The 11,683-nt window shown below is 37.6% G+C and overlaps 1 protein-coding gene across 1 annotated transcript in view; it reads left to right on the top strand.

Annotated features, from left to right (window-relative positions):
- The window catches only part of LOC138694288 (tonsoku-like protein), a 70,191-nt gene extending 59,643 nt beyond the window's left edge, over window positions 1-10,548 (top strand). The window contains exon 6 of the mRNA XM_069817816.1: window positions 9,140-10,548. Within this exon, the coding sequence (XP_069673917.1) occupies window positions 9,140-9,163 (24 nt within the window). The 3' untranslated portion in view covers window positions 9,164-10,548. The remainder of the gene's footprint in view (window positions 1-9,139) is intronic.
- Window positions 10,549-11,683: the final 1,135 nt, after the last annotated feature.

Raw genomic sequence — 11,683 nt, 5'->3', positions numbered from 1 at the left:
CAGGGATGTCAAGGTCAGAGCACGTGAAAGACTGTACGTGCTACCCTAGATCATATATACCCCAGATAGGTCGGCCTTATAGGCTTTGACGTTAACAACTTTTGTCAGATTTACTACGCTGCCATCTAGTTGTTAAATAAGGAGTCACGTCATAATTCCCATTTGAATTGCATTAGCGACTGTACTGCCATCTCGTGTTCGTTTACGGGGGACGGGTTGCGATCCTGGCGGTTGTTCTCTTCAAAGTGCAAACGATTTTAACATAGCGATGACCTATCTGTTACATATATGATCTAGGGCAGCGTTTCTCGGAGTATGGTCCGCGGACCACCTGTGATCCTCGAGTTCTACCCTTGTGGTCCTTCAAAAAACACAGAAGAAAAAATAAAATTCAAACGAACTGTGTATCACATCATAGCTGAAAATCTCAGAGTTTGGAAATGACACATGGCAATCGCCTTTCACTTTTTCTCCCAGCAGCCTATAATGTTTTATGAAATTTCTTACCCTACCCGTCTACCCACTTTCCACTCTACTCTCAGCAACAAAAGAGGGATTTAAAGCACTATGAACGTGACGTTTCTCGCCATCTTTTCCCTGCATATCTGGCGCCGAGACTGTAACCCAGCCAGGGACCACCCGAATTCATAACAGAGGAACAAAGTACCGAACCTTTTCATGTATTCATGACTTTCTTAATAGTTTTGCCGACACCCAGTATGCACATTGAAATAGGCACGTACTATATGTCGTACACCAATAATAGAACGTGCCAAATTGCATCTTTACTTGTTGAAAATCGGGCATGTTACTGCATTAATGTTTTTATTTGTTTTACCAGATTACGATATAAGAAATTTTAGAATCCGCCTATTTTAAAATCCGACAGGTTTACTTTTTACACTTGCGTGTTTCGTCTCTAAGTGCCGTTTCAATTTCACGGGTTTCATACACTCGTTTGAAAGCACATCGTAATGAACAACGCTCTCATTGCCACACCAAGTAAATGCAAATTCCAAATAACTCTTGTCGTATTTACGAAAGTATTTTTTCTTCGAATAGTTACCACTAGGACTAGATATTTCTTTAATGCTACTATAATTAATATATTTCTTCGCACATAGCTTCTGAACTATTAGCAATGTGTAAATGAAGCGTATCTTCATGTTCCTTTTTTTCAAAGATCCGGATCGAAGCCAGTTTTCCATTATTTATAACGGGCACTATTTAACAGAGACATGGACAACTACTAGCGTGTACCACATAAGAAGGATTTCAAACAACTAACTGCTAACAGGCAAGCGATGAATCAACAGTGCACAGAATTTGTTATAAGTTACTTGTGATTGACTACATTAAATACAATTACAAAAGTACTTACTTACTTGCAAATGGCTTTTAAGGAACCCGAAGGTTCATTATGTGAATAAGCCCGCCATCGGTCCCTATCCTGTGCAAGATTAATCCAGTCCCTATCATCATATCCCACCTCCCTCAAATCCATTTTAATATTATCCTCCCATCTACGTCTCGGCATCCCCAAAGGTCTTTTTCCCTCCGGTCTCCCAACTAACACTCTACATGCATTCCTGGATTCGCCCATACGTGCTACATGCCCTGCCCATCTCAAACGTCTGGATTTAATGTTCCTAATTAAGTCAGGTGAAGAATACAATGCGTGTAGTTCTGTGTTGTGTAACTGTCTCCATTCTCCTGTAACTTCATCCCTCTTAGCCCCAAATATTTTCCTAAGCACCTTATTCTCAAACACCCTTAACCTATGTTCCTCTCTCAGAGTGAGAGTCCAAGTTTCACAACCATAAAGAACAACCGGTAATATAACTGCTTTATAAATTCTAACTTTCAGATTTTTTGACAGCAGACTAGATGATAAAAGCTTCTCAACCGAATAATAACACGCATTTCCCATATTTATTCTGCGTTTAATTTCCTCCCGAGTGTCATTTATATTTGTTACTGTTGCTCCAAGATATTTGAATGTTCCCCCCCCCCTTCGAAGGATAAATCTCCAATTTTTATATTTCCATTTCGTACAATATTCTGGTCACGAGACATAATCATATACTTTGTCTTTTCGGGATTTACTTCCAAACCGATCGCTTTACTTGCTTCAAGTAAAATTTCCATGTTTTCCCTAATCGTTTGTGTATTTTCTCCTAACATATTCACGTCATCCGCATAGACAAGAAGCTGATGTAACCCGTTCAATTCCAAACCCTGCCTGTTATCCTGAACTTTCCTAATGGCATATTCTAAAGCGAAGTTAGAAAGTAAAGGTGATAGTGCATCTCCCTGCTTTAGCCCGCAGTGAATTGGAAAAGCATCAGACAGAAACTGACCCATACGGACTCTGCTGTATGTTTCACTGAGACACATTTTAATTAATCGAACTAGTTTCTTGGGAATACCAAATTCAATAAGAATATCATATAATACTTCCCTCTTAACCGAGTCATACAATTACAAAAGTACTATAATTAATTAATTCTATTTTAAAATATAAGTATACTGATATTAAAATATGCTACAAAAATGATAAATTTGCTTTGGAAGGGAACAAGAGTAAGGTGGTCCGCGGAACTGTTCTGACTTAAAAAAGTGGTCCCCATTTCAAAGAAGTTTGAGAAACGCTGGTCTAGGGTGCTACCAAGCGCGGACGGGTTGCAATGAATCTATTCTGCAGACAGTAGCGGTGAAAAAGAAGAGGTGAGCAAAATGAACTCTATTGGGCTACCACTGTAAGATGAATTAAACTGCTCTTCAGTAATAGATAATGTGTTACGCTCATACACAGGGGCTGCTCGTCCATAAGAGCTGCGGAGCTGCAGCACTCCCTGCTTTGACAGGAAAATAAAAATAATATTTATTTTAATTTTTAGAAGAATTGTTACAGCTTTTATTGGTAAATTGCTTTATATTTCATCTGGCCGGGAATATGTACTATTATCTTATGCATATTAAAAATTGACTTACAACAATACAATGGTGTTCACTATTCTTATGCAGATGACACAGTTTTACTTTTTGGTGGAAAAACCTGGTATGATGTATATAATAACTCAAATAATGGACTTAAATTAATAAAAAAAAATGGTTTGACATAAATTATCTTTCTATCAACGAAAATAAAACCATAATTATTCCACTCTCATTATCTAAAAAATGTAACAAACCTCCTACATCTATATTAAGTATTAAATTACATAATTCTGATTGTTGTCTTATACAGTGTAAATGTCTGATTATTAAAGAGTCCTCTGAAGTTAAGTATTTAGGCAATTACGTACAATATATTTAACTTTATTTCAATCGGTAATTATGTATGGAATTATAGGATGGGGTAGCTCATTTCAATCCAATTTTAATCCACTTTATTTATTACAGAAGAAAATAATTAAAATATGCCTTCATAAACCTATTGATTTTCCATCTCAAAATTTGTTTCTAGACTTTAATGTACTTAACGTAAGACAAATTTATTATATTGTATTAATAAAATTCATACATAAAAATCGAAATAATTTTGAATTGTATTCTCACAGTTATGAAACAAAAGGTAGGCCTATGAATTCTTTAAGATTGTTTGAACCAAAATGCAACACTGTTACAGTATTTAATCATAGTAGTAATTTAGGCCCAAGAATATATAAAAAATTTATATTTAAATATCCTAATCTTGTCAATTCTAATAGTTCTAGTATTAAATTTAAAAAGTTATGTATGGATTTTATAAAAATTGAAAAATTGTAAATTTAAATTATATTGCACAGTAGACATAAGACAAATTGTATTGTATAATTATTAATTTCAATTCAGGAATCCGCCCCTGAGCACGAGTTCTACTCTTTCAGGGGCGAGCTAAAGTTTTCCTGTATATATTATATGTTATGTTACAATTATTAGCAAAATAATAAATAAATAATAAAATAAATAAATAATCTTTTTGAGCGTCGACTGTATTGGAATTGACACTGCATTCAAAGTCGTCCTGGGATCTGCAGGATGGTCAGCTCATAGAGAGTGTGCCTTGCATGGTCAGGGGATAGAGAGGTGAAGGGAAGCTGAGGGAAACTGCCGCTGTTTAAAACCCATATCTCGCTGCAGTGGCTTGCAGAGCCAGGCAACGAGGGATCTTTCCTCTCCTCCCACACCGCTATTGTAATGCTGCGTCAAATGGATTCTCTATTCCCTTGAAACTTAATGACAAAATTTTTATTTTCATTTCACATACTTATTGTTGTAGTATCTTATCGAGTTAATATAACGAAATTAATATTCTCTTTTACCTTATTATTGCGTATATATCCAGCCTCCAACAGAACCTAATATTTGCCTTAACTCAAAATGATTGCACGAGTAGAATCCTTTTGATATAGCACGTAAAATATGAAAGAGACTTCTTTTCCAGTTTTAGAAAATTGTTGACCATCAGTATATCTGAGTGTTGCTTTGGTGTGACGTCTTAATACCGTAACTTAACCAGTGAAAATTTGCAAGCATGAGTGTGTGTGAATTACAGAATATTAATTTTATTTTTCTCAACTTTCCCTTGCGGAGAAGATTGATGTAATGAGGTGAAATTAAAGGGTCGTCCGTTACCCGATTTAAATCTTACTTAAGCTTCATCCAGCCGAAATTGTGCATATATGTAAGGAAGTGTAACAATGAAATTTACGCTAAGCATTTGTGGTTACGTGGATGTGAACAAAAAAAAAAATCTGTATTTTGTTTTCCTTGCCTCCTCTTCGATGGTGATGTTGCATGGACTAGGAGTGGTGTGACAGATTTAGGACATTTGCCCCTAAAAAGCAAAATGCACGAATCTTCGCAGTCTCACCTGAAAAATGTTGTTTCATTGGCTATGTTACGCAACTCATACTGCTGTGCAATTAAGTGAAACGAACAGAACAAACATTCTCAAACATAATCAAGAAGTGAGAAAAAATCGTGAAATTATTTTTAGAAAATATTGATTGTATCAAATTTTGTGGCCAATATGAACTTCCCCTTAGGGGACATGATGAAAAAACGATTCGAAGAACCCTGATGTGTTTCGTGGGTTGCTACAGTTCGTGAGTAATCTAAACGAGCCTCTCGAAAATCATTTGGAACATGCCACTGTTTAAGGTTATTCCAAGACAATTCAAAATGAACTGATAGATTGTAAGTTGAGTGTCTGCCGATCTGAAATTCAGACTGAAATCGATGGTATTAGTTTTTCTTAGGGATTAGCAAGTGATCCCACAGATATCTCCCAACTAAGTCAGGAAGTTTTGGCTTTTCGATATGTAGTGCATTTATTTTTGTCCTATAGACTACTTATTAGTAATGGTATCAAAAAGTGAAATTTGTATGTACCGAAATCTACTGCAGCTCTCCCAATCCACAAGTTCACGAGCCGCCACTGCTCATACAAGAAAACAAGAAATAAAGGCATGTTTTGTAGCATGTACCTCTCTAATAATGCAATCAATTATAAAATAATAGGATATAACAAATAATAAAGGTAGCTTCTCTTTGACTTAAGCAGTTTTACATAATGAGACATACAATTAGCCTAATTATTGTTATTAAATGTTAAATAATCATGTACTACTTATATGAGCATCATCACACTTCTAGAAACAAATTTAAATTCCTGACTTCTTGCATAATTCAGAAGTGCTTTTTTTATTTTTTCTGACCCCAGCCTTCTTATGTCTGGTGAAATGTTATTTTCTGCAGGAAAATACATAGGTTGGATAAAAAGTAATGGCAACACTGCTGTCACGTGACGATGGTGCGTTCAAGAGCTGCTACCTCTGTGGACATGAACAAGGACTGTTAGATGAGTTAGTGCAGCCAGCGGCGACAGTACTCCGTCAATCTGCTGCAGTGTGTAGAACGTTGACTTTCATAGGGATAGTGCGAGCGCCCTAAGACCACGTTTACAAAACTAGAGCAACGTTCCTGGATCAAAGTTGAAGTGACACGAAGTCGTAGTATACAAGAATGTTTTCAGGGACTGCGTGAAGCATGTGCCGATGCAGCGTTGCAATATCGCACAGTGGCACGATGGGTTAAAACGTTCCGGGAAGGCAGGGATGCCGTTCAGGACAACCTCCGTACAGGACGACCCCGCATGGAGGACAACACAGTTCAGCTCCTTGCTTCCCTGTTGGATGCTGATTGCCGATGGACTGCGCGTGAGTTAGCAGCGGAAGTCGGAGTATGTCACAAAATTGTGCTCCATATTCTCCAAGATATTCTGGGTTACCGCAAAATTACAGGGCGTTGGATACCCCATGAAATTTCCGAGGTTTAACAATGGCATCGCTATGCAGTTGCACAGGCATTGTTGGACTGGTACCAAAGGAAAGGTGACGACTTTCTTGGACGAATCGTCGCTATGAACGAAACCTGGGGTCGCTCATACGAACCAACCAAACGATTCTCTCGCTATAATTATTAATACACAAATTCATAATCTTAACAAAATTAGACCAAAGGAAATTAAATCCCCACCAAGCCGGCTTATATCATGAATGAAATCAAGGATCATTAGAATGAGCATCATAGGATAGTAGTTAAATATAACATTTGGGTTGCATTAAAAAAGTATTGATTATTCAAAGTATATGATTATTTGAAACGTCAATCAAATGAATGGAAGCATCCAGGTACTTCTCGCCCGAAGAAAGTGCGCCCTACACAAAGTGCTGTGAAGGTGATGTTCATTGTGGCGTACGACATTGATGGGGTAATACTGCACCACGCTGTACCTCCAAGGCAGACGGCAAACGCGGACTACTACTGCAGGTTCCTGCAGCACCACCTTCGTCCAGCCCTCAGGAGAAAACAACGACACTTGGTGGTACAGAATCCCATCATTCTTCATGATAATGCAAGGAGTCACACCGCTGCTGCTGTTAAGGACCTCTTGCGCCGCTGGCAATGGGAGGTTCTGGAACATCCACCGTACTCACCCGATATGAGTCCATGCGATTACGATCTTTTCACCAAAGTGAAAGAACCACCGCGAGGGACCCGGTACAATACCAGAGATGAACTTATCCGTGCTATAGGGCGGTCAATACGGAACATCAACGATGATGGTGTACGACGCCTTCCAAACATTTGGCAAAAGGTAATAAATAAGGGGGGCGACTATATAGAAGGTACGTAAATGTTATACCCCTGTGAATAAAGCCGTGTCAGAAATATCGAACTGTTGCCATTACTTTTTATCCAGCCCTAGTAATTTCTAATGGAAGACCTGAATTGGCTAACATTCTAAGTCCATTGGAGTAATTTTTCAGGACCGCAAAGAAACTATATAGGCTTGCATTATGAGTATTGAAATAAATATTTGTATGATCCAAAAACACAGGCTTAGAGTCGGACTTAGGATATTCTATTTTACAGAATGATAGCGTATGTAAAACACAACTTGTTAGGTAAAAAGTCGAATTCGGTAAATTTTGGACTTGGGATGTTTGTCAATTCAGGTATTCAATTGTAACTGTATTGATATATTTTCTGGGTTTGATGAGTAAGGATCACAAAACAAATCCAACTTGGACTGGATTAGGTCAATATCTTTAAGTCGTCTATGGAACCCTTCCCAGAGATTTTTTAAAACATTGCAATATTTTACACTGCTGAACAGGAGTTCAACGACTGAAGGCGTTGGAATTATAAAAATTGTGCTATGACATCTGTGACATCCAAAATTAAACCTTCATCTGAAAGCATTTAACAATATCTGTCGACACAAATTAATTAATTCTTTCCTTGCGATCTCAAATTAAAAACGTTCAGATGCTCGAATATATCCTTGAGACAGTTACGTTCCTCGATCCATGTAGAGTCAACTAGTTCTGGACTGTCACTATTTTTCTATTACGAATTCTGATAAATATTTACGCAATTCAAAATACCTGGACAGGACTTTTTCTTGGCTTAACCATAGCGTATCGTAATGGTAAGAAACATAGTAAAACTGAGAATTTATGTACGAAAATCTGGACAATTTATAGATACAACTCGTCACTGACATATAACGAGTCTATGTCATTAACAGCACACACTTTTGTTTGTACTTTATTCTGTAAACATAAATACAATGCTGTGAGGAAGAAGCTCTACAATACATCTTCACATACATTTAGGGGGACATGGGGCAGGACGGGGTAGTTAATGTTTGAATGTTTTTATTTGGTATCAAATAATGTAAATGTATGGGTTTTATGACATATATGCTTTTATTACACTGTAAGCAAGTAAAAAAATATGCACTTCGAGTGAAATCCGGTCATTATAACCTTAAAATAAATTAGTTTTTCGAAATGTGTGTTTTGCCCCGTTCTGCCCCACGTCTGGGGCAAAATGGGGTATCTATATTTTTTAATAATTAAATGGCAAAAGTGACAAAAATTATATACTGAAAGTGTGAATACTACAACATTTTACAAGTTTACTTGAGAAAAAGTCATTCGCAAAATACGCAAATGTGCGTGGCATCCTCGTCTTCACTGTCTACTCCTGCGCAACAATTGTGAGCCCATTTCAGACATGATACGCATCTAATCCAACCTTCTTCTGACAAACAACAGAACGAACAACCCATTACAAGAGTTGAAATTTAATTAAATACGACGCGGAGCAGGACGTACTGCCCTGTTATGCCCCACCCCGTTTTGCCCCATAGTCACAATTTCTAAGTTATGAGGTATTGGCAGGAAAAATAACGCACGAAATTTAAGAAAGTTTCGGAATTAAAAGCCAGGTAAGCACTCTATAATACAGTATGACATTAAAATAGATTATCTAAATAAATCTCATTTCTATTTACGTGTGACAAGAGAACACTTTAAAGTTGCGAATGAATGATACAATATGATGCAGCAACCGAATAACATACAACAGATGCAAGGAATGGCAGTAGGTGTTGTGTGATGATATATTTACATGAGTTGACGAAGTTCTAAAAAAAATTCGGTAGATTGCACTACTTGTTGGGAAGACAGAGGCTATACCCCGTCCTGCCCCCTTCCCCGTCCTGCCCCATATTCCCTTACTACTATTTAATGTCAATAAAAACAAACTAAGGCTGGGTCTACACATTGCGATTTTGCAGGACGACAACAACACATTGGTTTAAATGGAACGGCGCACACATTGCCGCAGAATCGGAGCTTGCGGGATGAGACTACAGCATTCTGCAGTTTTGCAGGATGCCGCACAGCGGGATGTACGACTACAACACATGGTATCAAATGGTGGCGTTCATACAGTGCAGTTTTGCAGGATCCCGCACGGGGGGTTTTACAACTACAACTCAGGCATTCAGGTAGTGACAGGGCATCCACATAGAAAATTGAAAAAGTATTCGAACAGTTTAAACTCCAGTGACGATTAGACCTGTGACTCCTACGCGTTTGATCATGGGAACGTCTTATCACAAAGGGGTTCAGTCTCCAGTGGCCAAAGAAAAAAAATTGGAAAGCATGAAAATAACTTGCCGCTCAAAAAAAATCTAAAGCAAGTGGGAAAGCAATTTTAAGAAAAAAAAAAATCCCGTTTAAGTGCACCGAAAATTGTGATCTTGAACTACAACTATGTGTAAGTGACAGCACAGTTCGTAATTACTTGAAAAACAATGAATATCGTAATAGTCAAAAGAAAATATTTGTTAATGAAATCATTAGGAAGAAAGATTAGAATTCGCGGAGAAAATTATATATATAGGCTATGGAAAACACCCCTAATCCGTTCTGGAACAAAGCGAAATTCAGAGACGAGAGCAGATTCAGTATTTTGTCTTCAGGTGGAAGATGTGACCAAACACTGGACTCTACTCATGAGTAAAACCTTATTGGTGTCACTTATGAGGTTCCAACCTGTCTTCGGCAAGTTGACTAAACAACGTATATTGAAATTTATTCAGTTTATTTTGTACATTTTTATCATATATGTTATACTACAGCGCAAATAACTGAAATGGCTGACTATTGTGTTAATAATTATTATCTTTGATCGTATGGGATGCTTTCCTAAAAATGCCATAACTTTTGTCTTTTTAACTGAGCTTCCTAAACTATATTCTACAGTAACCTTGCATAAATACTGAACGACTATCTGTAACTCATCTTCTTAAATTGGCAAATATCACTTGTTTATCTGCAAACATTATAAACTTTAAAATCTGTGAACTTAATTAAAATGTGTTTTCGAGATTGTTTTGCTGATAATAGGATGACCAGAATTCTTAACGATATTCTGAAACATAGTACTGTAAAGATGATGATCAAGAGTTCGCCGAAGAAATTGGATATTCGATAAAAATTAAAAAAAATATATATATATATATATAGTCGACCTGGTTGGCAAGTTGGTATAGCGCTGGCCTTCTATGCCCAAGGTTGCGGGTTCGATCCCGGGCCAGGTCGATGGCATTTAAGTGTGCTTAAATGTGACAGGCTCATGTCAGTAGATTTACTGGCATGTAAAAGAACTCCTGCGGGACAAAATTCCGGCACATCCGGCGACACTGATATAACCTCTGTAGTTGCGAGCGTCGTTAAATAAAAAACATAACAATATATATATATATATATTTTTTTTTTTCATACTGTTTGATTTAAGTAATTTTAAAATTTTAACAAACCCTTCATTGACACAAAAAGAATGAACCCAGGATCTTCTTTCTATTGATTCCTTAAGCAAACCAGCAGCTTCACACACAGAGCTTGCAGTTTTGAATGACCAGCTGTCAAACTACAATCACAGTCTACTATATACAGTCACGAAGCTTGAGTTTTGAGGGTGCTAGAAACAATAGATTGTAACGGTTCTATTTTGCATTGCCTGTAATGAGGCGATATTAGCGATCCTAGTGGTGACCAACTATCTAATGTTTGCATATTTACTACGTATTGAGCTTCGCGACTGTATATACTAGACTGTGCTACAATAACGGACCTTCGGCTGGGCGTCAAATTTATGATCACCCAAACGAGGGATTGCGTTTTTGTGGAAAATGTGTAGACCGATGAAGGTCATCCCGTCAGGCAGGAGGTAATAAAACGGGTCCTGCAAAATCGCAATGTGTAGACCCAGTCTAATTTGAATATTATATCATTCTGTAGATGAACTAATAATTTCAGGTGTTCGACACTGCTTGTCTTTGTAACTAAATAATTTCCACAAACCAACAAACAGCATCACCTAATCTTTCACTTACATAAGAAGTCAAGAGTCTAGTCAGCCTGAAACTTACTGAACGACTTCTTCGTCAATGTGTAATGTACAACCCTTGTGTTCACCAGTGACTTGTATCTGCGTGCACGTCTGCGCTCTCCTTGACATCATTGAGGTACTGGAAATCCTAGCGTAGATGGAGCTGTTCTCCTGCACCATCGCGGGTGTTTCGCACATTTCTGTTACGTAGTCCAGCTGATACATCCAAACCAACGAAGGCACCGCCCAGCATACTGTAATCCTTACTTTTAAGGCTGGTTCACAATAAACCGGAAACGAGAATCGGAACGAAAACGGTAAAATTGTTAAAATGTATACATTTAAATGTGAGCATTCACAATTAACGAAAAGCTTGCCGGAGCCCGAGATCGGGAACGGAGAGTTGGCCAAGTTTCAACTTTGGCGTTCACGTTTCCGATCA

Source organism: Periplaneta americana, chromosome 2 (genome assembly GCF_040183065.1).
Source record: "Periplaneta americana isolate PAMFEO1 chromosome 2, P.americana_PAMFEO1_priV1, whole genome shotgun sequence".
NCBI lineage: Eukaryota > Metazoa > Arthropoda > Insecta > Blattodea > Blattidae > Periplaneta > Periplaneta americana.
This window is presented reverse-complemented; position numbering and strand designations above follow the sequence as displayed.